At 57.6% G+C, this 27,262-nt stretch overlaps 2 protein-coding genes across 4 annotated transcripts; both read left to right on the forward strand.

Annotated features, from left to right (window-relative positions):
• The first annotated feature begins 1,433 nt into the window (after positions 1-1,433).
• F10 (coagulation factor X) lies at positions 1,434-15,098 on the forward strand. Its single transcript, XM_027558019.1, has 8 exons — positions 1,434-1,864; positions 3,903-4,063; positions 8,031-8,055; positions 9,005-9,118; positions 10,385-10,516; positions 12,252-12,493; positions 13,628-13,745; positions 14,439-15,098. Exons 1-8 carry the CDS (start codon positions 1,447-1,449, stop codon positions 15,053-15,055), a joined length of 1,827 nt encoding a protein of 608 aa, XP_027413820.1. The 5' UTR covers positions 1,434-1,446; the 3' UTR covers positions 15,056-15,098.
• Positions 15,099-16,063: 965 nt separating this feature from the next.
• On the forward strand, positions 16,064-26,984 carry PROZ (protein Z, vitamin K dependent plasma glycoprotein). Of its 3 annotated transcripts, none has more exons than XM_027558022.1 (10): positions 16,064-16,157; positions 17,562-17,787; positions 19,957-20,120; positions 22,380-22,404; positions 22,795-22,908; positions 23,893-24,024; positions 24,306-24,391; positions 25,144-25,287; positions 25,550-25,667; positions 26,314-26,984. In XM_027558022.1, exons 2-10 carry the CDS (start codon positions 17,700-17,702, stop codon positions 26,913-26,915), a joined length of 1,473 nt encoding a protein of 490 aa, XP_027413823.1. In that variant the 5' UTR covers positions 16,064-16,157; positions 17,562-17,699; the 3' UTR covers positions 26,916-26,984. The 3 variants fall into 3 exon arrangements, with proteins under 3 accessions (XP_027413823.1, XP_027413821.1, XP_027413822.1); XM_027558020.1 differs by lacking the exon at positions 16,064-16,157 and adding an exon at positions 16,201-17,092; XM_027558021.1 differs by lacking the exons at positions 16,064-16,157; positions 25,144-25,287 and having other exon boundaries at positions 17,131-17,787.
• The last annotated feature ends 278 nt before the right edge of the window (positions 26,985-27,262 follow it).

Genomic DNA, 27,262 nt, shown 5'->3' on the forward strand with positions numbered 1-27,262 from the left:
AGCCTGAGGACCGGCAGGGCCCTCCGCAGAACGCAGGCTCCCAGGTCCCCCCAGCTCGGCAGGGTGGGCGGGGCCCTCAACCTACTTTTTATGGAGTCTCTCAGGTGACAGTCACACAGGCTGCAGGGGTGGAGGAAAGAGGAACCAGGTCGGGGAGCTCCAGACCCCACCCAAGCCTGGCCTGGTGGGTGCCCGCACCCTCGGGTCTCATCTGTCCAGCCCAGTACACCACACTTAGGGTTTTGGGGCCATGCCCTGCCGGACGGTCCAGCCACACCTCGTGTCCCGAGCAGGGCTGGGAGAGCCTGGCCATGCGCCTGGACATACCCATCGCTCAGGCTGCCCAAAACAGCAGTGCTGAGTTGCTGGGTCAGAGGCCCCCGGGAGAAGAAGTCGTCCGACTTGCAGACTCGTGTGCTCACCGCCCGGCCTCCGCTGCCCCGGGCAGGCGGTAGTCTTTGGGGTTCTCACTGGGCACACACGTCAAGCACCCCGACCCTGGGCTGGGCCCCCTGGGGCCATTCCGGCTCCAGCTTGGCTGGTGCCCGCAGCCTCACCACTAACCCTCTCTGCCCCCCGTTTCATCTGTAAATGGGGTCCTGCTTCCATGAAACCGGAGCAGGCGGGATGAGGTGTGGGGACGATGGGTCACCCGGCTGTGGACCGTGAAGCGGGTTGTCCAGCATTCACACAACCCCAGCTCACAGCTTAGGCTACAGACACTCGGGAGACTCTAGCCAAGATGTCCCAGGCCCCCAGAGACCTCAAGCCCAGAGCCTGCTGTTTCTTCCTGAATCGAAAGCTGGCTGGGCTCCTCTTCCTGGAAGAGGAGGGGAGGGGGCTGAAGGGACTGACTGGGTCCTGGGTGGGCCTCACCACACCCAGCAATGTTGGGGAGCATCGCCCGCCCAGACTGCTGGGTGCAGGCACGGGGCAGGGGCGACGCAGAGAACAGAGGAGACCTCACTTTACCACAGCGACCTCTCTGCCAAAGACCAGCCCTGCCTGGGTGCCCAGCGGGAGTGTCTGGGGACATCACAGTCCGTTCAGCGCGCTGGCGCTTGCCCCGCACCTGCTGTGAGCGGAGCCTCTCTCCACGCTGGACACAGGCCTGGTGCGCAGGCGTCCCACGTGGGGCTGGGCAGGCATGCTCAGCCAACAACAGAGCGTGACCCCCTTGCTTCCCAGGACCGCCCGTTGGCAGCTCGCAGACGTCTCCCTGCAGAGCCCCGCTCAGCCGCAGCGGTCGCGTCCCACCCCTGCTGCTCCCCAGAGGGGCGCTTCCTGGCTGGGAGAGCAGCCCCCAGCCCAGCGTGGTGCCCTCACCTCCCACCCAGCCTGGTAGAAAGCCCTGGGTCCTAACCCCACGCCCACACCCATGACCGTGGACGGCACCCCGCCTCTCTCTAAAGCTCAGTTTTCTGTCCTAGAAAAACAGATGGGGAAATGAGACATGACTTTTATCATGGTCGTAAAGATGAGAACAGAGCTGGATGTGGACGTCTGGGAACCACACAACGACGCTCCTGTTCTCAGAACAAAGTGCTCTGCGCACACGCCAGGCCCCTGGACACGGCTCAGGATGAGAGTGAGCTCGGCCGGGACCTCCCTGGGGCTGCAGGGGCAGGGCGGCCAGGCCCCCAGAGCCGCCCCCCGCCCCCACAGGCCTGGGCTCCAACCGGCGGCTGTGATAAGCAGGCTGGGCGCCAGCCGCCCTCCAGCCTGGGCGAGCGGACCTTGCCCTGGAGGCCTGTTGCGGCAGGGACGCACGGCTGTCCTCGGAAGGGCCCCACCATGGCGGGCCTGCTGCATCTCGTCCTGCTCAGCACCGCCCTGGGCGGCCTCCTGCGGCCGGTGGGGAGCGGTAAGTGGCCCTCACCCTGCGGACAGCAGGTGGCCCCGGGGGAGGGGAGGGGAGGATCCTGGCGATGCCCTTGAACTTCCTGAGTGGAAAGTGGGTGCACAGCCCCTGTGTAAGCTCGGCCTGAGATGCTGGCTGTGGTTTCAGCCTGGGGAGCTCAGGGCCAGGTGTGTCTCCCCGTGGGTGGGAAGTCGGTCAGAGGATCAGAGCAGAGGGAAATGTGGACAGAAAGAGACGGGGAGAGACAGAGAGAAACAGGGGCAGAGGGGGGAGGACAGGAGCCCCGGGAGGGGCAGCAGCAGGCAGAGGCAGGGAGGAGCCCCTCGTCTGGGGGAGCAGAGGGGGTCACAGGCAGAGGCAGGGAGAAGCCCCTCATATGGGGGAGCAGAGGAGGATCACAGGCAGAGGTAGGGAGGAGCCCCTCATCTGGGGGAGCAGAGGGGAATCACAGGCAGAGGTAGGGAGGAGCCCCTCATCTGGGGGAGCAGAGGGGTCACAGGCAGAGGCAGGGAGGAGCCCCTCATATGGGGGAGCAGAGGGGAATCACAGGCAGAGGTAGGGAGGAGCCCCTCATCTGGGGGAGCAGAGGGGTCACAGGCAGAGGCAGGGAGGAGACCCTCTGTCCAGGGGAGCAGAGGGGTCACAGGCAGAGAGGGGCTTCCAAGGCAGGGAAGAGACGAGGGCCAGTGCCAGCCCCTCAGGCTGGCTCTGCCCGGAGAGGGGCTGCCCGACCTGAGACTGCACAGGGGGGGTTCTGGGCCTCCCAGGACCCAGGCCCGTCCTGGAGGCCAGAGAGCAGAGAGCGCAGAAGCAGCCCCAGACCTGCCTGCGTGCTTGCCTGCTGGGTGAGGCAGAAGTCCAGGAGCCCAGGAGGCTGGGAAACAGGGAAGAGAGAGAAAGAGGCAAGTGGCACAGGAGGGTGGCCATGCAGGGGAAGGGGGTGCTGTATCTCCAAGCAACCACTTGCTGGTGGAGAGGTCTGGAGTGTGGGGAGGGGCCCACAGAGGACAAGGCTGAGCCTGGCCCCAGTAGGAAAACCAGCTGTCATTAAAAGAAGGGGGGCGCGGGTTGGAAGAGAAAGTAGTTGGAGGTAGGACAACCAAACACTTAGGAGTTCCATACACTCTCTAAAATAACCCTAAGAGAGAGGGGTTGTAACCCCCGCTCGCCAGTACCCGGTAGTCGGTGACCAAGATGTATTTGCCGCCGGAGACGGCTGACTCTGCAGTCCTGCGTTTCAGTTTCCGACACGTGGAGCTTGGGGCTCTGAGACAGACTAGGGGGAACAGTCACTGCGGGGAGAGTTGCAAACACAGAGCTCAGGACGTGAGCTGGGACTGGAAATATCAGCTGGGACTAGAAACATATCAAATATATGACCCTGAGTCATCTGTCTTAGTGAGAAACTAAATTCTTCAGCAGAACAGAGGTAGAGAGCCCAGGCAGAGTGCCAGAGGAAGGAGCCAAGGGCCTCCCGTGGAGAGGGGGCAGACGGGGCGGGAGCGTGGGGACGGCTGAACACAGACACGTGGGGAGGACCAGGGACCCCCAGACCCCAGACGCTGTCACAGGCAGGTCACGACTCCTTTGTGAGTCACGAAATCAAGTTAGCCATTTTTTAATGAAATGGGACAGACTCAAGCAGGAAATTTTGTAACAGGTACTATTTTGTAGAAAATAATAGTAAGCACCATTTCTTGAAACTTGTTTTACTCGTGGGTTTGTGTGTCCTGGCGCTTGAAACAAGTCACGCTTTCAACTGTAGATGGTGTAAAACCAAGTCACAACTCCCCATCTAGCACAGAGCTCAGGCCTGGGGGAGGGGCAGAGGGCACGGCTGAGCCCAGGGCAGAGCGGAGGAGTGGCCCAGGAGGGCCAGGCCCCAAGACCTCCAGCAGGGCAGAGTTCCAGGAGGTGCGGAGCTCTGCGCGGGCAGGCGGCCCCGGCGGGAGCGGCTCCGGGCACCGTCTGACCCGCCGCTCACGGGAGGCAGTGCGTGGCCACGTGGCGAGCCCGTGACAGCCTTGTCCTCCCGTCCCAGTGTTCCTGCCCCGGGACCAGGCCCACCGTGTCCTGCAGAGAGCCCGCAGGGCCAACTCATTCTTGGAGGAGGTGAAGCAGGGAAACCTGGAGCGAGAGTGCCTGGAGGAGGCCTGCTCACTAGAGGAGGCCCGCGAGGTCTTCGAGGACGCAGAGCGGACGGTGAGGAGCCGTGAGGCCCGGGCGCGGGCGGTGAGACGCGAGGCGTTGGGTCTTGGAACGGGCTCCGGGCCGGGCTGCACACAGGGTCCCCGGGCGCTGTTCACCCAGGCGTTTGCCAGACTCTCGGGGTCCAGGTCATCTCTTTAAGTAACAAGGGCGACTAACACCAGTAGACGTGCGTGCTCTGCCCTCCTCAGCATCATTCCCCACACACTCTTCCTACGTCCTTATAGCTGCCATCCTTATAACTTGACAGTGTTGGACTCTTAGTCTGCTTTGGCCACGCCCCACTGCCCTGGGCACCTTGGTTCCCCAACCAGGGACTGAGCCTGCGCCCTCGGCAGTGGGAGCTCGTCCTGACCACCGGACCCCAGGGAGTTCCCTGAGTAATCCGCACCGTCAAGGCGAAGTCTCAGGTGAAGTTAGAAAACACTTTCAGCTGAACAAAGTGGGTGTGCAACAGAATCTGTGGAAGCCGCTAAGCAGCGCCTATGCGGAAGTTTATAGAGTCACTGTGCTTACTGGGAAAGAAGTTCTCACAGTGACACTTTAAGCTTCCACCTTAAGACACACACACAAAAAGGCAAACCCCAAAGAGGAGAAATCAGCAAAATTAAAGACATGCAAAATAACAGAGAAAATAAATAAAACGGGTAAGATTTAACAAGATTGATAAAAAAGAACACAAATTATATCAAGAATGAAAGAGGGGACATTACTACAGGCCTTGTATATGGTAAAAGAATAATAGGTGAATACTATGAAAAATTCTATGCACAAATTTGGATGGCATTTGGACAATTTGGAGGAAATGGACCAGTTCCTCAAAACCTTGAATTACCAAAGCACATAATATGACGGAGGTATCTGCAGATTCCACTTCTTAGGTAAAAGCCTTTGAACAGGAAATGTCAGGGCCCAGATGGGGTCACTGGTGTTTCACCAACATTTAAAGAAGAAATAACACCAATTCTGTGTATTCGTTTCTAGAAAAGAAAAGGAAACACTTGCAAGTTAGTTTTCATTCAGCTTTACTCTGATACCAAACCCCACAAAGACAGAAGAAGGAGGGAGGGAGAAAGAAAGGAAGAAAACTATAAAACAGCACTTCACATGAGCCTCTCATAAAAATTCTCAACAAATTATTAGCAAGTTGAATAAAGTAGATACAGATATGCATACAGAATAAATACAGATACAGATTTATAAGGATAGACGATGACCGAGCGGGTTTATCCAGGGCACACAAGTCTGGCTCAACATTTAAAATCAGTCGTATGGACTTCCCCGGTGGCTCAGATGGTGAAGAATCTGCCTGCCTGCTTTTCATCCTAGTGGATAAGGTAAGGGAGCAGGCCCTGGAATGGGCCTCTCCTCTTAAATCTTGTTCCCAACCCTGGAGAACAGGATGGGCACGCTGCCTTGTCCCACCTGCTGTTAAAAAAATATTTAAAAAAAAAAAAAAAGAATCTTTCTGCAATGCAGGAGACCTGGGTTCAATTCCTGGGTTGGGAAGATCTGCTGGAGAAAGGATAGGCTACACACTCCGGTATTCTGGGGCTTCCCTGGTGGCTCAGCTGGCAAAGAATCTGCCTACAATGCAGGTGACGCCAGTAAGATTCCTTGGTTGGGAAGATCCGCTGGAGAAGGGAACGGCTCCCCACCCTAGTATCCTGGCCTGGAGAATTCCATGGACTGTGCAGTCCTTGGGATCACAAAGAGTTGGACGTGACTGAGCAGCTTTCCCTCACTCGCTCGGTTAATCCACCTAGAGAGCCCACATTCGTGTCACCTGATACAGAGAAGCACCACTGAGGATGCAACAGCCATTCGTAACTGCAAAGACTTTAACCAAATCACAACTGAAAAGGACCTTTTTCAACAAGATGAAGACTATTAACCACACCAAAAGCTGAGTGCTTTCCCTGATACTGGAAGAAGGCAAGGATGTCCACTCCCAATACTCCTAATCCATCACTGCACTGGAAGCCCTAGCCATGCGGAAGGTTTAACAATAAGTTAAGAAGAAGAAATAAAACTATCCCTATTGGTCAGTGACATGATAATCTACATAGAAAATCCCATGGAATCTAAAAAAAACTCCTAAAATGTATGTGTCTAGCAAGGTCACAGAATACAAGGTCAGCACACAAATATTAATCATATTTCTGTGTAGTAGTAACATACATGTGTGTGTGCTCAGTCACGTCTGATTCCTTGCAGCTGGCCAGGCTCCTCTGTCCAAAGAACTTTCCAGGCAAGATTACTGGAGTGGGTGGGTTTCTATTTCCTTCCCCAAGTAGTGCACAGTTAGAAACTAAAGATTAAAAAGAATTAATGCTACTTAGTATTGGCCCAAAGAAAAATACCCATGTGTAAATCTGGTAAACACACACGATCTATATGCCGAAATCTACAAAATGCTGTTGAAAGAAAGAGAATCTAAATAAGTAGACATAGACTGCTCATGGTTTGAAAGACAACATATTAAGAGATTGATTCCTCCCAATTTGATATATAGATTTAATGCAATGCAAATCAAACTTTCATCAGATTGAGACAAGCTGATTCTAAAATTTGAAATATGGGAAAGCAAAGGAATTAGAATACCTGAAACAGTTTTGAGAAAGAAGATAAAGTTGGAGGAATCACACTACCTGATTTAAAGACGTATTATAACGTTACATTACTCACAGAGATACTGAAGTGTGGTACTGGTAAAGGAATAAATACAGATCAATAGAACAGAATAGAAAGCCCACAAATAGACCCACGCAAATATGGCCAATTGACCTTTGACAAGGTGCATAAGCATTTCAAGGGAAAAAGAATTCTTTTTCAAAAATGGTATTGGAGTAATTGTACATCTATATGCAAAAAAGAAAAAAGGTCAGCTTTTCCTCACAACTACACAAAGTTAACTCAAATGCATCACATAGCTCTAAGGATAAAACAGGAAACTTTTAGGAGAAAATTTTCCTGACACAAAGTTAGGCAAAAATTTTTAGATGTGACACCAAAAGCATAATCCATGAAAGGAAATATAGGTAATTGGACTTACTCTCAATTTGAAGCTTCTGCTCTGTGAAAAACATTGTTAACAGAATGAAGATACGGGCTGCTGACTAAGAAAATATTTGCAAGTCTCATATCTGCCAAAAGATTTGCACTCAGACTTTATAAAGAACTCCCACAACACAAGAGAAGAAAATAAACAGTCCAATAAAATACAGTGAGAGAAAGATTTGAGCAGACATCTCACTGAAGAGGGCATGTGGACGGCAGACGAGTGCAGGAGAAGACACTCGGTGTGACTCGGCGTTCCAGAACAAGCTACCGATACGCGCTGCGACTTGAAGGAACACTTAGGTAGCAGGCACTTGTCCTTGTGAGTTTGTTACAGAGTTTGAATGTGATGCATAAAGTTTCTGATCTGCTTCTGAACCTAAGTCCTTGCTTTAGAGATTTTACTTCAATTGCTCGTTTCAGCAAAGTTTCTCCAAACGGAAATTAGTGGAAAACAAACAAGCAAAACATATAGAAACGTCTAGGTTCAAGAAAAGCAATTTCCAATTACAGTTGAAACAAATAATGCGAAAACCTTGATTGTGGTCACAGAAGTAGTGATTTTGCTACAATGAAAGCTAGGAAAGTAAGTTAGTGTTACAAAGTGTTTTCCAGCCGCTGGGGCTTCAACTGTTAGCAAGCAAGAAGATGGATGCTAGGATAGGATAATGTATTACACCAACATGTATTTAAAAAAAAAGTGTTCGAAGCCACAGCTTTATAAATACAGGAGATCTGGAAAAAAAAATCCCTTTAATATTGAATAGTTCTAGAACAGTTTGTCCCAAAAATGGTCTCTGTTTGGAAATAGGCTATTCACTTGAGTTATCAGATTATGGCTGCTACTGGTATGAAATGCCTGTTTTCCCTAATGCACTTTAAAATCTTTTTTCCCTTTTAGGATGAATTCTGGAGTAAATACAAAGGTGAGAACTTTTCTATTTTAATCCTAATTGAGAAGGACTCATCAGGGTAGTTAGATGGGAGAGACTGTGTTCAAATTTTGAAGATGGTTCCTGAGTTTCCTTTCCTTTCAGGTGTAAATTTTACTCGTCTGAGACTTTTCCCTTCTGAGTGCTTCCGGAATAGTTATTGTCAAATAGTTTTTACGGTAACTTTATTTAATTCTAGTTTTGTTAATTATATACATTTAAATCAGTTCATTCCCATCTGAGGATACCAAATTCCATGGCAATTTTTCAAAACCCAAGTATATCAGGTAGAAACCCAAGAAGAGAATCTGAAATATTGGGTCCTCTCATAAGGTAACCATCTTGACGTAATGCTTGCAGCATCTGAAGTGGTATGAGTTATAACAACGTTTTCATTCTGGTGACCGTGTTCAGATTTCTCACAATGACAACTGGACCTATCCCTGGATTACAGTGTGCACATGTGCCGAGAAATGCAGAGCCGTGTTAGCGCTGGGCAGGGCTCTCTCTTCTCCTTTCACACCCAGACGATTGGCTCGCGCAACCAGACACCCTGCCTGTTGAGGCTCAGTCCAGAACAAGTGTCCGGCGATCACCTAGCCTCCAGCCTCCTTTTGCGGCACCCACTCCCCAGCCCAGGGCTCCTCTCCCTGATGTAAAAATGCTGTCACTGCTTGGAAAAGCACTGTCAAATGTCCCAGCAGGAATTGGAACACTCAGTCTAGCTAGATAAATCTAGCTAGATAAATGCCCCACGCACGTGTGGCTGCAAAGAGGGCTGGGTAACAAAGTCCAGACAGGACAACTTGTTTGCAGGAAAACAGGAAGAGCCCCAGGTTCACTCGAGTTGCCTGAAAACGTGTGCCAAGACCAGCACAGCGCGCTCGCTTCCCTGACGCGGGCGTTGGCTGTGAGCGCCAGTCTCCAAGTGCTTGCTTTGCAGATGGAGACCAGTGTGAAGGCCACCCGTGCCTGAATCAGGGCCACTGTAAAGACGGCATCGGAGACTACACCTGCACCTGTGCAGAAGGGTTTGAAGGCAAAAACTGCGAGTTCTGTGAGTTCCTCTTGCTGTGCCTTCCGGTCAGAGCTGCCTGGTGGGGTGGAGAGCGGGGGCCAGAGGTCCCGGGAGGCCCGGGAGGCCCCGGCGGCCACCGTGGCTCAGCCTGGCTCTGCAGGTTCTGCCTACAGCAGCAGGAAGCGCGTCACGGCCCCTGGGTGGGGGACAGGGGACCCCAGGCAGGTCCCTGCTCCTCTGAGAAGCCGCGGAGTGAACATTCGTGCAGGGCGGGCCCCTTAATGTGGGAACTGGCATCTCTCCTGCTTCTTGTGATTCTGGAAATTCGAGTGATGTCAGTGCTGAGTGCCCGGGATTGTCCAAATCTGGCACAAGTAATACTACATAGAAAAATCGCTGAGTTTTCCTAATACAGAGATTACTTTTTAACAAAAATTAGGTGAGTAGTAGACCAGTTTTCCCTAAGGAGAAAGCTTTGAACATCTGCTTTTCGTTTCTGAACATATAATTCTGAGAGCACGCTCTCAGACTGGACACTTTAGAACTTCCCCAGCGGGAATATCAGTCATGCCTCTGCCCCTCTGCTGTCCAGGGGCCCCCCCTGCCCCACGCCCCAAACCGTTTGGCTGACCCAGGGGCTGGCGGGCATGTTTTCTGAAGTTTCTGTAACGTTTGCCCTGTGAGCAGCTTCTCATCAAAGCCCAGGGTGAAGTGTAAAGCCAGGTGCCAGGGCGGCAGGGCTGATGGGTGTCAGGAGTCTGATGCCCAGCACACTGGAGGCCGGGTGATGCCTCTCCGCCCGGCTGTGAGGTGCCTTGTGCCCAGCGCCTCTCGAGACCTGGGCGCTCTCCTGGGAGGCGTGTGGCCTCCACCCCTTCACCAGCAGGTAAACAGACTGCGGGTCTAGGTAACCCGCCCGGGTCACTCAGTCACGATGGACAGCCTGCTGAAGCCGGCTTGAGTCCAGGAGCCGGCTGCCGCACCTCCTCCCACCACGTGGAGGCCGGACCCCAGGGCCTTTATGCCGCGGGGGAGAGAGGCCTCAGAGGGGACCCCCGGCCCCTCCAGCTCTGCTGGAGTCCCGCCTCCCTGGCCAGAGCCTGCCGCACTTCTGAGGGCTGAACCTGAGACCCTCTGCCCCCAGGCCTTCTCGGCAGCTCCCCGGGGCCTCAGGAAGCCAGGCCCCCCACCCCACGGGAAGCGGGAAGTGGAGCGAGGGACAGGGCCTGCCCAGGGTGCTGGCCTGGCCTCGGGGCCCCCAGCCCGTTGGCCGGGCAGCACCCTCAGCTGCGCGCCTCCCCACAGCCACGCGTGAGATCTGCAGCCTGGACAATGGGGGCTGCGACCAGTTCTGCAGGGAGGAGCGCAGCGAGGTGCGGTGCTCCTGCGCGCACGGCTACGTGCTGGGCGACGACAGCAAGTCCTGCGTGTCCACAGGTGGGTGGGGGTGCGGGGAGGGGGCGCACAGGTGTGGGGAGTGGGGGCACTCGGGTGTGGAGGGGGTGTGGGGAGGGGGGAGTGGGGTGTGAGGAGGGGGCGCACAGGTGTGGAGGGGGTGTGGGGAGGGGGGAGTGGGGTGCGGGGAGTGGGGGTGCAGGGAGTGGGGGTGTGGGGAGTGGGGAGCGGGGGGGCGCACAGGTGTGGGGAGTGGGGGGTACTCAGGTGTGGACTGGGGGTGCAGGGAGTGGGGGTGCAGGGAGGCGGGGAGTGGGGGTACGGGGAGTGGGGTGTGGGGAGGGGGCACACGGGTGTGAAGGGGGAGTGGGGGCACAGGGAGTGGGGTGTGGGGAGGGAGGGAGTGGGGGTGCGGGGAGAGGGGCACACAGGTGTGGGGAGGGGGTACTCAGGAGTGGACTGGGGGTGCAGGGATTGGGGGTGCGGGGAGTGGGGTGTGGGGAGTGGGTGCACAGGTGTGTGTGGGGTGGTGAGGGCCAAGCCTCCAGGTGGGGAGCATGTTCTGGAGACAGTGGTGTGTGAGGCTGCACGCAGTCCGGCCCCTAGCAAACTGTGCAGCTGCTGTCATGGTGCCCGGAACCCTGGGAAGGGCACGTGCTTGGGAGGCTAGAGTTACCAGCACCAGACCTGTGGGCCGGCCAAGGAGCCTCGGATGGGGTGCAAGGGCCAGGGGAGAACCCGGGGCCATCCAGAACTGATTTGGCTGCAGTGGGTCAGACGGAAATGGCTTTTCCCTTGATAAAGCCGGACACCACGCATCTGGCCCAGGAGCTCAGGCAGGCCTGAGTGAGGGCCCGGGTCCTGGGGGTGGGCGAGCTGCTCCCCACCGTCTCACACCCCGGGGGAGGTCCTGTCTGACCGGGACTCCCCTCATGTGGGGTGGGGTTGGGCCAGAGCACCTGAGAGGCCATGGCCCCGGTCAGCCTAGCCTCCAGCAGGCTTCCCACTGGCCCCGTAGTCCTGACCACCGGGGGTGGTTAGGAATGCAGAGTCCAGCCGCAGGCTGGGGTGGTGGGCAACTTCAGGGCAGAGGCAACTGTGCCCACCGAGCCTCTCAGCAGGCGGAGGACAGTGAGATGACATTTCTGTTGGTTAAAAAAAAAAAGTGAAGTCGCTCAGTTGTGTCTGACTCTGTGACCCCATGGACTGCAGCACGCCATCTCATCCTCTGTCATCCGCTTCTCCTCCCGCCTTCAATCTTTCCCAGCATCAGTGTCTTTTCCAGTAAGTCGGTTCTTCACATCAGGTGGCCAAAGTATTGGAGTTTCAGCTGCAGCATCAGTCCTTCCAGTGATTATTCAGGACTGATCTCCTTTAGGTTGGACGGGTTGGATCTCCTTATGTTTAACACACATGGCAGAGTTGACAGGGTTGGGGGCACTGTGCCCCCCAGTTCCCCTGCTCTGCCATCATGGTCTCGATGTATTAACACCAGCCATGTCACACACTGCCCCATGGTCCTCTGTTCATCCACAGCCCCCTGACTTTTGCACGCATCCCAGCAGATTGCAGAGGCCCTGAGACCCCTCAGCACTGACCAGCCAGAGGTCAGGGCTCCCACCCGTGACCCACCCCCACCCAGCAGGACACAGGGCACCCCACTTCACAAAGACTCCTTGTGGGCCCTGCCTTGTCCCCAGGCACGCTCCTCTGCCCGCTCCTCCCATGGAGTGGACTGTGTCCTCCTCGCCTGGCTGAGCTCGTGCGCTTCTTTCAGAGCGCTTCCCCTGTGGGAAGTTCACGCAGGGACGCAGCCGGCGGTGGGCCATCCACACCAGCGAGGACGCGCTTGACGCCAGCGAGCTGGAGCACTATGACCCTGCAGACCTGAGCCCCACAGAGAGCTCCTTGGACCTGCTGGGCCTCAACAGGACCGAACCCAGCGCCGGGGAGGACGGCAGCCAGGTGGTCCGGATAGTGGGCGGCAGGGACTGCGCGGAGGGCGAGTGCCCATGGCAGGTAACTGCGGGGCTTGGAGGCCAGGTGGCTGGGGCGGGGGGAGGCGTCTGCTGGGCACTGCAGGTGGCTGAGGGCCTGCCGTGGGCGATCGGGCCCCGAGGAGCCTGGGCTGCAAAGGCTGGGCCTCGGGCCTCTCGGTCGCCACGCCCCCCACCAGGCAGAGGAGGGGCTCTAGTCTGGGCCATAGCGTGGGGTCTGTGGGCACAGGGCGGCCCCCCCAAGGCTGGTGTGTGCTCTTGGGTTTGACAGGAGGCAAAAAGAGTCTCTCTCCTTGTTTCACTTCTAATTTGAAAGATTCTTTTACCCAAACACCTAAGTCCTGAAGAGGCAGATGGTGCCTTAGCGAAACGTATATCCATTTGTTTCCAAAGGTAAAAAGCCACTCTTTGGTTGTTACTTTGGACTAAAGTCGCCAGACTTAGCGAGTGAAGCACAGGCTTCCCTCACATATGACTTTCAGGTGAACAATGAGCAACAGTTAGCAGCACGTGTCCCAAATACCACGCCGGACACACACACTGAAGACGACTTGCTGTTCACTTGAGTGGGTTTCACTGGGGCCTCTATCTACCCGGATCCCTTGCTTGGACCTCGGGGTTTTAGTGTCCAGAGCCAAGATTGCTTCTCCTACAAGTGACGTTCCCAGAGCTGCGACAGTCCTCAGTGATGACGTCCACTGGCCCACAGCTACATGCTGAGTCTGCGTACGTCTGACGTGTCACGAGCCCGTGGAGGGACACGCCACACCAACCACCATCCCCAGAGAGCGTGCTGCGGGTCACGGCGGCTCTGGGCATTTTGAGTATCAGTCTGAAGGCACCAGGGCATCTTCTCCAGAGTGTAATGTTGCCACCCAGGAAGGGCGGGGAGAATAAAGACCAGGAGGGCCTGGCGGGCGAGTCTGGAGCCCACAGCACTGGGCACTTGGCAGGACCATGGGGTCCACGGTGGGCCCGCTCCGAGAACCAGCAGGGCTGGGCAGGACAGCCCGTGGGGGTGGGCACTGGGGCACTGCCCAGGGCCTCGTTCCAGCCTGAAAACCCCACGAGCCCTCCTGCAGGGAGGCCCACTGCCGGCGGGGGCGTGGAGGAGGCCAGTTAAGGGTAACGCTCCCCGGCACCTGCCCCTCCCCAGGCTCTGCTGGTCAACGAAGAGAACGAGGGATTCTGCGGGGGCACCATCCTGAACGAGTTCTACGTCCTCACGGCTGCCCACTGCCTGCACCAGGCCAAGAGGTTCACGGTGAGGGTCGGTGAGTGCCGCCCACGCCCCCAGCGCCCTCCTCCTGGTCAGACACTGGGACCGACAGACGCTGGAAACACGGGGAGTTAAAGCCCTGAGACCCTGGGCCGGGGGAGAAAGGGGAAGAGGGGCCCCCTCCTGCAGGAAGCCTACCAGCGCCCCCAGCGGCCTGCATATCCCGTCTGGGGGTTAATTCCGATCACCCGCCTTCTCCACCAGGTCTCAGCTGCTCCGTGAGCACCCGGTGAAAGCCACATCCGCGATTCCTAACTTGCTAGTTACATTGCCTTTTCATTACACATTTCACAAGTTTACAGGCGAACCTCATTTCGGTAATGTTAGATACTGTCAGCTCCACATGTAATCAGTTTTTGCAGTACTCAGGAGAGATTTTCAGTTATTTTCTTCATTCTGAGTCTGAGAACAGCACACATGGGTTCTGACCCGTGCCCACTTGGCCCTGTGGCCTGGAGGGGTCTGGCAGTTCAGACCAGGTGGCTGGTCCCACCCACGAGTGGACAAGGGGTCAGTGACCGCTGACACCGGCTGGGAAGCAGAAGGCTGTCTCCCCGCCTCGTGCTTCTCGCCTATATTTCACATTGTCTAGTGACCGCGTGCCAGTCTTTAAGCAGAAACTGTCACGACTACTTTAAGGTGTCAGCGACGTGCTGGCCCCGAGCTGATGGCCCTGTCCTGTCCTCAGGCGACCGGAACACAGAGCAGGAGGAGGGCAACGAGATGGCACACGAGGTGGAGATGACTGTGAAGCACAGCCGCTTTGTCAAGGAGACCTACGACTTCGACATCGCGGTGCTGAGGCTCAAGACGCCCATCCGGTTCCGCCGGAACGTGGCGCCCGCCTGCCTGCCCGAGAAGGACTGGGCGGAGGCCACGCTGATGACCCAGAAGACGGGCATCGTCAGCGGCTTCGGGCGCACGCACGAGAAGGGCCGCCTGTCGTCCACGCTCAAGATGCTAGAGGTGCCCTACGTGGACCGCAGCACCTGTAAGCTGTCCAGCAGCTTCACCATCACGCCCAACATGTTCTGCGCCGGCTACGACACCCAGCCCGAGGACGCCTGCCAGGGCGACAGTGGCGGCCCCCACGTCACCCGCTTCAAGGACACCTACTTCGTCACAGGCATCGTCAGCTGGGGAGAAGGGTGCGCGCGCAAGGGCAAGTTCGGCGTCTACACCAAGGTCTCCAACTTCCTCAAGTGGATCGACAAGATCATGAAGGCCAGGGCAGGGGCCGCGGGCAGCCGCGGCCACAGTGAAGCCCCTGCCACCTGGACGGTCCCGCCCCCCCTTCCGCTCTGAGCGGGCTCCCTCCCTGCCTGATTAGAGCTGTGTCCTCTCCTTAGTCTGGGTCTGTTCTTGCCCCACGGAAGCGGAAATGAGACTCCAGGGACCAGCCCCGGGCTGCCTCCCGTCCCCCGCTGGGAGTGCCCCCGGGATTCGGGAAGGATGGCCCAGCTCCGGGAAGGAGCCTCAAACCCTGTCCTGTCTCCAGTGCATCTCTCTGTTCTCAGAGGCCCCAAGCTGCCATCCAGGCCACTCAGGACTCTGCAGAGGATCTGGAAGCTGGGCTGGGGGCTGGGTCAGGCGGGGTCTCCCTTCACGGGCCCTCCCAGGAAAGGCAGGTACCCTGGGAAGAGGGGCCCAGAGGGCCTCCTGTTGCAAGGATGCTTTGCCATCGACCTATCGGCCTGTTCTTTACCGGCTTCAGCATCACGTCCCCCGGGCCAGGCCCCACAGACTCTGAAGTCCCGTACACACCCCCGGGGTGACTGTCCCCAGCTGGGGCTCTGAAGTCCCGGGTCCAGGCAGCATCCAGAGCACTAACCCGGCTCTGATGAGTCCCTGCTGCCCCCCAGGGCCCCTTCACGCAGGGCGCATGCCGGGGGGCTGCGAGAGGGGGGCCCTTCCTCTAATGGTCACGTCCCCAGGCCAAGCCCGCCCACCTGCACCAGCTCCAGGCCCTCAACCCAAACAGTCAGGAAAGTCAGACATGCTTCTCAGAGACACGGTCACCTCGGCGGGGCCTGTTGTGTTTCCCGAGCCATTTGCCTTTTGCGTAACCCAACGAAGCAAAGTTCCAAAGTTCCATCCCAAGAGTCCCCAGGGGTCACCAGACAGTTTTGTAAACAGGAGATATTGCAAGTTTGGAAAAATCAGTGGGACCAGGCTTCCCAGAAATGGTCAAACCAGAGGGTTTGTTCCCAAGTGTCCCACCTTGACCTCCACAAAGGGAGGCCCCACAGAAAGGGTGGTGGAGGCCAGGCTGGCATGGTGGGGGCAGGGCCTCTGGGCAGAGTGAACCCGGGTTTCTCGGACAGTGGAGTTCAGAGTCCCGAGACGGCTCGGGGACACCTGGGTCCCGTCACACTTGCGTCTCCCCCTGTTGGGGCCAAGCCCACAGGTTAGCGGGCAGGGGGCTAGCCCCTGGGAAGGGAGGGCCCTCACCACCTGCAGGCCAAGCCATCCCTGCAGGAACCGGAGTGTCAGTGGGGGCTCCGGCCGCGCTGTGGGGAGCATGCTCTGGGCCTCACAGGGCTGACTCTGGGCCTGGGAGGACTGCGTCCGGGTCTGAGCGTCTCCCTCCGGAGGGAGACGAGGCTGGTCGCAAGGTAGACCCGAGCCAGGCCTGCGCCCCAGGAGAGCCGGTCCACCCGGCCTCTCCGAGGAAGTCTCCTCTGGGATGGAGAGGAGCAGGAAGCTGACAGAGAGGAAACGTGGGGGACAGGGTCTGACCGCCCTCCCGAGAGTGGGGCACCCTCGACTGCACCCACGGTCCCATGGGGGGGACACAGGAGCGCAGAGGGGTGCGGAGGGGCCCAGAGCCAGGGACTGGCACACACAGGTGTTCGTGAGGCCCCCCGGGGCCGGCCTGAAGCAGGTGCAGCCCCTGCCCTCGGGGCTGCAGGGTGGGCTCCATTCTAGACGGGCCCTCACGACAGCCGCTGTGCCACCCCGACAGGGGCCAGAGCCCCGAGGAAGGTCGTCCTGAACTTCAGGCAGGACAGCGTAGCTCTGGTCCCAGGCTGTGTCATCACCACGTGGGGGTGTGCCCTCCAAGACGACGCCCAGAACAGGCTCAGCGGGGCCTCCATGGTGCCGGCATCCAAGAATGGGACAGCCTGGGAAATACCCCGCAGGAGAGTCTGAGGGAGACTCAGAGGGTGCAGGGTGGGGTGCGTGGGGTTCTCGCCAGGGACCTTACCAGGCCGAACCCGACACCTGGGCGTGCGGGGATAGGAGAGACCGGCAGCCAGAGAGAGAGAGACCCAGAGACGGAGGCAGGGACTGAGAGGGACAGACGCAGTGCTCCCGGGAGGACTCCGCCCTGACCACCCTGTGCGTTTGCTGTCCCCTGGGATAGTCAGCGTGCTGCTGCCCTCACGGCACTGAGCGTGCTTCTCAGCACGTGTCCCCACATGGCACTTGGCGCCCCAGGGGAGCTGGTCTCCCCGGGAGGCAGTGGTGGGCTCCCCCGCCCTTGACAGAAGACCGCAGTCCCGGCCTCCCCACCCGGGCCCCGCCCGGCCTTGTGGACCTCGTGAGGCCACCGGCCCTGCCCCGAGGGTCTGCCTTAGCCCCCTCCCCGGGGGGCGCAGTCTGCTCGCCCACCGTGTTCGGGTTCCTCCCAGGGCAGCCCCGGGGCTCTGCGCTCTGCCGGCTCTCATTGCCAGCACCAGGCAGGGGTGACGCCTCCCCAACCCTCGCCGGAACGCTGACGGCTCCACTTCCGCCCCCACGAGCCAGCGCCGCGTCCCTCTGCCTCGGGCTTCCATTTCTCCGTCTTTCCCCTCTCTGCTTTAAACAGAGAAACGCGGGAGTGGAGCCTGCACGCAGGACCCTGAACGCGCTGACGCAGGGTCTTCCGAGGGCAGCCTCTCTGCGGGGCGGGCTCCCTGCCCCCACGCGGCCGCCCAGCGCGTGGAGCCGGCGGGGACTTTGGCCGATGCTGACCATGGCCGGCTGCGTCCCACCACCGCTCGCCGTCCTTGGGCTCCTCGTCCTCCTCGCCCCGCACGCCGCCTGGCCGACAGGTAGGTGCTCTCAGGCAGCGGGTGGGCACTCAGGGGCTTTCTCTGGGAGCCGAGGGGCTCCGGCAGGACCAGGGTGGTCTGTGCCCAGCTCCTGGTCTCAGTGCTGTTTGTGACGAGTATGTCGGAAGTAAACATGTCCTCTGGGGTCCCCAGGGGCTCAGACAGAGCTAGCCGCCAGGTCTGGGGCTCAGGACAGGATGGGGCACAGCTTCCGGGGAGTCCCAAGGGGACCCCAGCCCCTCCGCACGCAGCCCCTGCTCAGGGCCCCTTCCCCCCCACCCCAACCTTCCTATACCTCTGAACCCAAACCAGCGACCGCAGATGGGGGACCCTGGACCCCCGCCACCCATGTGGCCATGATGCCTCCCCCAACTGGTGGCCAAAGTCAGGTTGCTGGGAGTTCAAAATACACCCGACTGCACAGCTTTAGCACAGAAATCAGAACGCAAATTTAGTTTCTTTTAACAGTCGTTGTGTGTTGAAACAGTAGCATTCTGGATCTGTCAGTTAGATAAGTATATTATTAAAATGATCATAACCTCCTCACGGCCCGAGTGGACCCAGGAAGAGACGCCCGCCCAGCCTAGGCCACCTTTGGCACCACTCGGAGGAAAGAGACACAGTCCCCGAGGGGACAGGGCCACTGGTAGAGAACCTCCTCCCGAGATTCAGTCACTGCTGTCGGCCCAGGGTCTGGAAACAGCGGTAATCTCGTGTCCCGTCCGCCTCGATGGCAGAGACGTGGTCTTTCTCAAATGGGGCTCCTGTCTAAACCCGCGGGCCAAACATGGTAAAAGGAAACCACCAACACATCAGGAAACAAGACAGCCGTGAACCTGCGGGAAGAATAGAATCAGACCCACGAAAACCTTGCTACCAGGCAGAGAACACAGGAGACGTGCAATAAGACGCGAGGAGGAAACAAGAGACACCACGGTGCTCAGACAACGTGAAAAGGAATCGGAGAGGACTTCTGGAATGGAAGTGTATTCGCTTGACTATTCACTTTAAAACCCAGTAAGTACGGATTTTAATATATAAAATCCATTAAATGTAAAGTGAAAATAAAGTATTCACTTTAAGGTATATTCACTCTAAAATCCATTAAACAAACGAATCAACACAAAGCATTTGGAGAAGAGTTCTCCTTCACAGCAGAATGCCAACAAGTAAGGACAGAAGAAGGCGAATTGGAAAGGTGCTATTCCACAGCTAAAATGGTAATGACTGATTCAGGAGAACTACCTCACTGATGCTGAAAACGTTCGGCTGAAGACCGTCGGGGAGGCAGGACATCGCGCCCCAAAGCACCTCCTCACCTATGGACGCCATCCATGCAGTGGCCCCTAAACTGCACGTTCTCGCAGAACCTCGGAGTGTGACCTTTAGTTGGAATAGGGTCTTTGCACATCATCCTCAATTAGTGAATGTGAAAGTTGCTCAGTCGTGTCCTACTCTCTGCGACCCCATGGACTATACGGTCCATGGAATTCTCCAGGCCAGAATACTGGAGTGGGTAGCTGTTCCCTTCTCCAGGGTATCTTCCCAACCCAGGGATCGAACCCAGGTCTCCCACATTGCAGGCAGATTTTTTACCAGCTGAGCCACCAGAGAAGCCCTAATCCAATGACCCCAGTCCTTATAAGAAGGTTCCACACAGTCCTCCCTGACGTGGCCCTGGTCCCCATATTTCAGAATGGTGCTTAGAGCTCCAGCCATCACATCTGTGTCCCAGGCAGCAGGATGAGGGGAGGGAGAAAGCAATGGCCAAGGGCCGCACCAGTTGTCTTTTTTCAAGAAGCTTCCCAGGAGCTGCAGCCTGGGCCTTCTGTGTGCATCTTGGTGGCCAGCGTTCGGTCACTCAGCCTCCTTTAGCACCAGGAGAGTCTGGCCCTGCAGCCGTGTGGCCAGCTAGAAGTGGAGGGCCCTCGTCCTGGCAGAGGATGCCGGAGGACACAGCCTGCTCTCCACCCCGTCCTCTTGGGCTCCTGCCCTCCTGTTCTAAGCTCTGTCCTGCTTACCCGGCTGCACGTGGAGGGCTGGGTCCCAGTGTCGTCAGGAGCAGGAGGAACGGGCCACTCGTGGGTCTGCATGCCCGTCGCCCGGAGCCTGGCCCCCGGGCCTCAGCCCCACTCGCTGAGGCACCTGCACTCCCATCTTGCCCTGCAGTCTTTCTTCCTGCATCGAAAGCGCACGAGCTTCTGGCCAGGTGGAGGCGAGCCGGCTCCTACCTCCTGGAAGAGCTCTTCGAGGGGCATTTAGAGAAGGAGTGCTGGGAGGAGATCTGCGTCTACGAGGAGGCGAGAGAAGTGTTTGAAGACGACGAGACCACCGTGCGTATCCCCGCCGCACACTCTCCTGCTTTCCCATGACTTGCTGCCTCGGGGGGGCGTGTTCTCCAAGAGAGACTCAATTAAGGAACCTACTCACCTACGTGGGAGGTTGATCTAACCCAGTGTACAGACGAGGAATCGGACACTGCAGGGAGTTCACTTTCCCCAGCCTGTCAGTGGGGGACCCCGAGGGCAGCTCAGTCCCCCTAAAGTCCCTAAACTCTCCCCTCGGATTCAGCAAGCTAGCACCCCGAGCAGCCGGACTCCTCACAGAGGTCGCTCAGCCTGTCAGGACTCACAGAATTTAGTATTTTTAATAGAGACGAGACGGTTTCAGTGTACCAACACCACCACAAAAGTCCTCCTTAGGATGCCTCCACAGTAAGAACACCTCTCATAATCAGCACCTTGGATCAGAAGCGACGACAGTACACCAAGACCACGGCCAGGACCTCGCCCGTCTCGGTTACCCAGAGGCTTGCCAGGGGCAGACAGAGGGGCTGCGTTTTTGTGCGTCAATTCTCAGAACAGCAAAACATGTAATATGCTTTACATATCAAGGCAGCAATATTTAAAGTTGATTCTGAACAAATGTTGACCTGTTTCTTGAGTACACACACACACACACACACACACACACACACACATATATATTTTAGGGGGCTTCCCTCATAGCTCAGTAAAGAATCTGCCTACAGTGCAGGAGACCTGGGTTTGATCCCTGGGTTGCAAAGATCCCAGGGGAAAAGGCAACCCACTCCAGTATTCTGGTGTGGAGAATCCCATGGACAGAGGAGACTGGCGGGCTACAGTCCATGGGGTCACAGAGTCGGACACAACTTAGCGATCAAACCACCACCACATATATTTTAAGGTCTATTTATTTATTCATTCATTTTCGGCCGTGGCGGGTCTTCACGGCTGCAGTGAAGTTCTCTCTTGTGGCAGGTGGGCCCCCTCTCCCTTGCCGTGCTCAGGCTTCTCATCGCAGCGGCTCCTCTTGAGGAGCACAGCTCTGGGCTCGTGGACTCAGCAGTTGTGGCCTGAGGGTGCTAGAGCGCTGGCTCAGTCGCTGGGCACGTGGGCTTAGGTGCTCCGAGGCGCGTGGAATCTTCCTGGGCCAGGGATGGGACCTGTGTCCTTTGCATTGGCAGGCAGACTCTTTACCATGGGACCAGGGAAGCCTCTCTCTAATATATTTTTTAACTGCTTTAAAATATATTTTCTCAGATGCCCATGTATAAGAAAACTCCTCTCAAATAGACGATCTTTCATAGAACTGGGAGAAACGAAAACTTCCTGGTGAAGGGAAAGCTGGGCTCGCCCCCGAGGCTGCAAGCACACTTGAGCTGTTGCAAGCCGGGGATGGTGTGCGGCCTGCTCACCCGCTTACCTCCAGGCTTTAGGTCTGAGTAGTCTCCTACCTTTAGATTCCCTGCCTGAAAACAACACCTCCTATACGCAATTTGCAAATTTCCATCATTGCTGAATTGGCTTATAAAACAGAAAAAGCGGTGGGAATTTCTCACACCTGCATCCGGCACTTGCGGAGTGGGGCCCTGGAGACCACCTGGGTGAGAGGTGCCCGGGGGGCCGTGGGGTCTGCGCTGCGTCTCAGCTACTGACACTTTCCCTTCCCCAAAGGTCGCAGCAAATCCACACCAAGCAGCTCGTGGAGCACACGCTGCAGTGGATGTTCAGTCGCTCAGTCCTGTCCGACTCTTGCGACTCGATGGACTGCAGCCCACCAGGCTCCTCTGTCCACGGGATTTCCCAGCAAGAATACTGGAGTGGGTTGCCATGCTCTCCTCCAGAGGATCTTCCTGACCCAGGGATTAAACCCACATCTCCTGCACTGCAGGTGGATTCTTTACCACTGAGCCACCTGAGAAGCCCAGAACATATATTAAAGAGGGCATTAAGTAGCTGTAGCTTCCCGGGTGGCTCAGCTGGTTAAAGAGTCTGCCTGCAAAGCGGGCGACCCGGGTTCAATCCTGGGTTCAATCCCTTGCTTAGAGAATCCCATGGATGGAAGACCCTGCCAGACTACAGTCCATGGGGTCACAAAGAGTCGGACACGACTAAGCGACTTCTCTTCACTTAAGTGAAGTAGATGTAGAGAATTTCATATTCTCGTTTCAACCAGCATTTACCTACTAAGTGAGCAGAGTCAGCATTTTCTTACCTTCAAGCTCAGCCACAGGAGAAGGTGGAAGAACAGGTGTTTGATTTCTAACACCCTTATGTTCCCTCGGACAGGATGAATTCTGGAGGACATACATGGGTGAGTGTCTCCTGCACCCGGCTCGCCGCCTCCTCTGCTTTTTGCTTTGATGGGAGGAAGCATCAACCCCGCTCTCCAGGGCTGAGAACTCGAGGCCAGAGGATTCCCAGTGCCCAGGCTTGGGCTCCTGGACCTTGACCCAAAGGAAGGGCTCCCATCCGTGGGATGAGAGGGAAGCTCACCCCCTCCCCCAGCTCCCGTAGGCCTTGTGCTGATGGCCAGAAGCCGATTAAGCTGCGGAAGGCAAGGCTTGCGGGTGCTGTTTGGGGACCACGGTGACCGGGGGTCTCCGGGAGGCCTCTCAGCAAGGACATGGGTCCTAGAGGGGCAGGTGGGCCGACTGAGTCGGGGGCGTCAGGGGGTCACCCACGAGGGGCGTCCTCTCCGCAGGTGGCTCCCCGTGTGCCTCCCAGCCTTGCCTCAACAACGGGTCCTGCCAGGACAGCATCCGCGGCTACGCCTGCACCTGCGCGCCGGGCTACGAGGGCCCCAACTGCGCCTTCGGTGAGCCCCGCCCCTCCCCCGGACCCCGCCCTGGGGCTCCTTTCCCTGGACCCCCAGCCCTTCCCTGGGACCCCCACCCTTCCCCCGGGACCCCCGCCCCTCTCCGGGACCCCCGCCCCTTCCCGGGACCCCCGCTCCTCCCCCAAGGGCCCGACTCCTGGGTCGTGGGTGCGAGACCGTTCTCAGCTTCATCACCTGTTGTCCCTTAAACATTGCGGGTTGGGGTGGCGGGGACCGGGGGTCAAAGCAGCCAGAGACCCCTCCATGCAGAAGTGAACTCTGTCCTCGATGTTAACACGGAACCTGCCGGCGTTCTGCTCCAACGGCCTCCCTGAGAGCTCAACCCGGTGCTGGGAGGAGATCCCAAGTACAGCGCGCAGGGCAGGGTTCCCAGCTTCACCCCACACACGTCCCCTCCCTGTCCCGATCCCCGCCTTGAAGAAGCCCCTTAAGAAGTCTGGCTGCCATGGCGGGAACTGAGCCCACAGAGGGGCCACGAGGATCCTTGTGAGGGGCACGGCGGGCTCCACCTCCGTTCGTTCCTGAAACTGAATGGAAGCGCTCACATGAGCACGTTTGGAATGAAAAGCCAGAGCCCCACGCTCAAGGATAGTTGTTCAGTTCAGTTCAGTTGCTCAGTCGTGTCCGATTCTTTCGACCCCATGGACTGCAGCACGCCAGGCCTCCCTGTCCATCACCAACTCCCGGAGCTTGCTCAAACACATCCGTTGAGTCGGTGATGCCATCCAACCATCTCATCCTCTGTCGTCCCCTTCTCCCGCCTTCAATCTTTCCCAGCATCAGGGTCTTTTCAGATGAGTCAGTTCTTCGCATCAGGTGGCCAAAGTATTGGAGTTTCAGCTTCAGCATCAGTCTTTCCAATGAACATTCAGGACTGATTTCCTTTAGGATGGACTAAAAAGGGTACTTCAGAATGGCTGTTTCCAGGGTAATATTTCTGCTTTCCCCTTCTTCTCCTTTTAGCTGAAAGCGAATGTCACCCCCTGAGGCTGGACGGGTGTCAGCACTTCTGCTACCCGGGACCAGAGTCCTACACATGCAGCTGTGCAAGGGGCCACAAGCTGGGCCAAGACCGCAGGTCCTGCCTCCCCCACGGTGAGCCTCCCCCCGGGCCTTCCTCTGCAGCGACTCTGAAAGCCCACTTCCCCTGCTGTGGCTGGTCAGGGCCAGGGAAGGGGGCTTCCCAGCCCCCGCCAGGCTCCCCTACCCGCCCCCCATCCCCACCATCTCTGAGAGCAGGTATGGAATCCCATAATATACACGAAGTATCTCAACCTAATGGGCACCACAGAGCAGGCTGGGTCAGCACCACGGTCACCCCACTGCCTGCCCTGGGAGGCACTGACCTTTCTTTCCGTGTGGCCACCACAATGAAGACAGGTGTGCGTGTGGAACCCTCGGTCCTGAGTGCTGCCAGAGGCCCCAGGGAAGCCAGCAGAACCTTCTGCCTTTCCCGTGGCAGGTAACAGAAACACATTTTAATCTTTTGTTATGTTTCACCCGTCTGTCATCTGTCCTTTCTTTGATTTAGGTGAACTGTCTACAACCTCCAAATTGCACTTCAAAGAACTTTCTCATGCTGAACTCACAGCTTCAGTGTCTTATGTTTTAACTTAGCAACACACGAAGTCATGTTGACCCTTCTCCCAAACTATTTCAAGCACTTTCTTTTACGCTCATCTGCTACTTTGACCAGTATTTTATTCTTTTCTTGCTTTTCTAGTAACTCCGCAAAATAAGCACTATTTTCAGTAATACCACCAAGGTGGGTTTGGTTTTACCTACATTTTGCGTTTTCCTTGCATCCCAAGGCCTCTAATACAGATCACCCCGTTCTTCCTTAGCCCTGTCAAGAGAAACACCACGTTGGCCACAGACCTGACTTAAATTTTCTAGCAGCCACGTGCATAGAAAGCGGGTGAAATTAATTCTGATGATGTGCTTTACTTACCTCAATACGTCTACATATCATTTCAACACGCAACGAATAGTTTAAAAGCTGGGATATGTACGCTTCCTCTTTCTACCTAAGCCTTGGCTCTCGGACGTGTAGTGTACAGCATTTCTCACTTGCAGCTCATCCTGGCTTGGACCAGTGGATCGCAAGTGCTCAGTAACCATAGCGACCATCACTTGACAGAAAGCTTTACGGGTTGCTCTAGCAACCGGGCTGCGCTCGGCCCCCTGGACGTGCGCGTGCGCACTTGTGTGCAGGTGCCGAACGCGTCTCCCTCACCTGACGCTTACACGCGGGTCCAGCCAGGTGGAAGCACGTGGCCGCTGTGTGGAGGCCTGGCCAAGCGACAGCCACAGCTCAGTGACCACCAGGACTGGAAGGGTCAAGGGAGGGGAGCTCACGTGAGGGGCGAGCCGGGGCTGGGGCTTGGTCTCCCCGGAACTGTACCTTTGCTGACTGCCCGCCCCCAACCCTGCGCATCCGCTGCTCACCTCTCCCCTTCTCGCCCCCACCGACCCTCCGCGCGCCGAGGGGGCCTCAGTAATGGGGGGTGCGCTGGGCTGGCTGGAGGGTGTGCGCCCCACAATCTCAACCACAACACTGTGCTGCCCCAAATGCTGCAAAGGCAGGCTAACTCTTTCTTGTCTGTTTTGGTTTTTAAAGGTAAAACTAACAAATTCCGAAGGAAAAGACTTCTGCGGGGGTGTTCTAATACAGGACAACTTTGTGCTGACAACAGCAACATGCTCACTATTGTACGCAAACATTAGTGTGAAAACAAGTGAGTACTTTGTCATTCGGTTTTATAAGATGGCACCGGAAACGAAACTATCCTGTGTAGAAATAAAAAGAATTCCTTTAATCTAGAATTCTTGCTTCTAATGAAATACAGACTCGGTTTAGCTTCCCTCTGGTGAGATCACTCATACAGGCAAAGCAACGGGGACTAGCTAGCGGAATTCTGGGCACAGCACGCCGGCAATGCGGAACCTGACAGCCGAGGACTGGGGCACTTGGTTTGACACTGAAGTGCAGCAGTCAGACCTCCGTCCTTGCGCCGAGGCTGTGTTGTGAACTGCTCCACAGTGCTCCCTAGGACCCGCCAATATTGAATGCATTTTTGCCCTCCTTCCTCAGACATTTTTCAGTCACCAGCCCATCAGCCTAGAAAATGACTCCTGAACAGGCAAGTCTGATTCACTCCCAGAGGTTCTTCCTAATTTCTTCTGACCTGTTCAGCCTGCCCTTACTGAGCCCCCGCCGCGCCCCCAGGACGCCTCACTTGGTTTTGCAGAGAAGAGTGTGGGAGAGGCCCCCGCTGGGGCGCTCCAGTCCCTGGGCAGAAGGCGCAGCGACGGCGCGGGGCGGGCGGGAACGCGGGGGAGGCGGGCCGAGTCGCCCTGAGCCCCGCCCCTGCCTCCTTCCAGGGTCCCACTTCCGGCTGCACGTGAGGGGCGTCCACGTGCACACGAGGTTCGAGGCGGACACCGGGCACAACGACGTGGCCCTGCTGGACCTGGCGCGGCCCGTGCGCTGCCCGGACGCCGGGCGGCCCGTCTGCACGGCCGACGCGGACTTCGCCGATAGCGTCCTCCTACCGCAGCCGGGCGTCCTCGGCGGCTGGACCCTCCGCGGCCGCGAGATGGTGCCCCTGCGGCTGCGGGTCACGCACGTGGAGCCCGCGGAATGCGGCCGGGCCCTCAATGCCACGGTGACCACGCGGACCAGCTGCGAGCGGGGCGCGGCGGCCGGCGCGGCGCGGTGGGTGGCGGGCGGCGCGGTGGTCCGGAAGCACCGGGGCGCCTGGTTCCTCACCGGCCTGCTGGGCGCCGCGCCCCCCGAGGGGCCCGGGCCGCTGCTGCTCATCAAGGTCCCCAGATACGCGCTCTGGCTCCGCCAAGTCACTCAGCAGCCGAGCCGAGCCAGTCCGAGAGGCGACCGGGGTCAGGGGCGTGACGGGGAACCGGTGCCGGGTGACCGCGGTGGGCGGTGGGCGCCGACAGCCCTTCCTCCGGGACCCCTCGTCTGAACTGAGCCCCCAGGAAGGAGGAAGGCGCGTCCAACAATAAAAGTGGAGCCCGAACAGCGCTTTCCTGAACCTGCTGGGGAACCGGCGTTCAATCCAACAGCATCGACTCTGGGTTGGGGGGGGTGGGGCGGGGGTAGTTGCACAGCGACCTCCCAGCTGTACTGGGGGCGGGGGGCGGGGGTGTGGAGCTTAGGGACCCGGCAGCGCAGGGAAGGAAGGCGAACTAGGGCCTGTGCACGGCCCACGTCGGGGGCGGGAGCAGGCAAGCAGTTCTGCGTGGAGGGTCCACCGGCCCCAAGAGGGCGGAGCGGCCCTGAACCTGCAGCGTCCACACCAGGGAGTCCCAC

This window comes from Bos indicus x Bos taurus, chromosome 12 (genome assembly GCF_003369695.1).
Source record: "Bos indicus x Bos taurus breed Angus x Brahman F1 hybrid chromosome 12, Bos_hybrid_MaternalHap_v2.0, whole genome shotgun sequence".
Lineage (NCBI taxonomy): Eukaryota > Metazoa > Chordata > Mammalia > Artiodactyla > Bovidae > Bos > Bos indicus x Bos taurus.

Coding starts and splice junctions, on each gene's coding strand:
- PROZ (XM_027558022.1), top strand. CDS start 17,700: ATGCTGACCATGGCCGGCTGCGTCCCACCACCGCTCGCCGTCCTTGGG. Junction 24,025..24,305: donor CAGGTCCTGCCTCCCCCACG/GTGAGCCTCCCC, acceptor ACCACAATGAAG/ACAGGTGTGCGTGTGGAACC. Junction 24,392..25,143: donor TTCTGCCTTTCCCGTGGCAG/GTAACAGAAACA, acceptor ACTTGTGTGCAG/GTGCCGAACGCGTCTCCCTC.
- F10 (XM_027558019.1), top strand. CDS start 1,447: ATGAGACATGACTTTTATCATGGTCGTAAAGATGAGAACAGAGCTGGA. Junction 9,119..10,384: donor AGGCAAAAACTGCGAGTTCT/GTGAGTTCCTCT, acceptor GCCTCCCCACAG/CCACGCGTGAGATCTGCAGC. Junction 12,494..13,627: donor AGGGCGAGTGCCCATGGCAG/GTAACTGCGGGG, acceptor GCCCCTCCCCAG/GCTCTGCTGGTCAACGAAGA.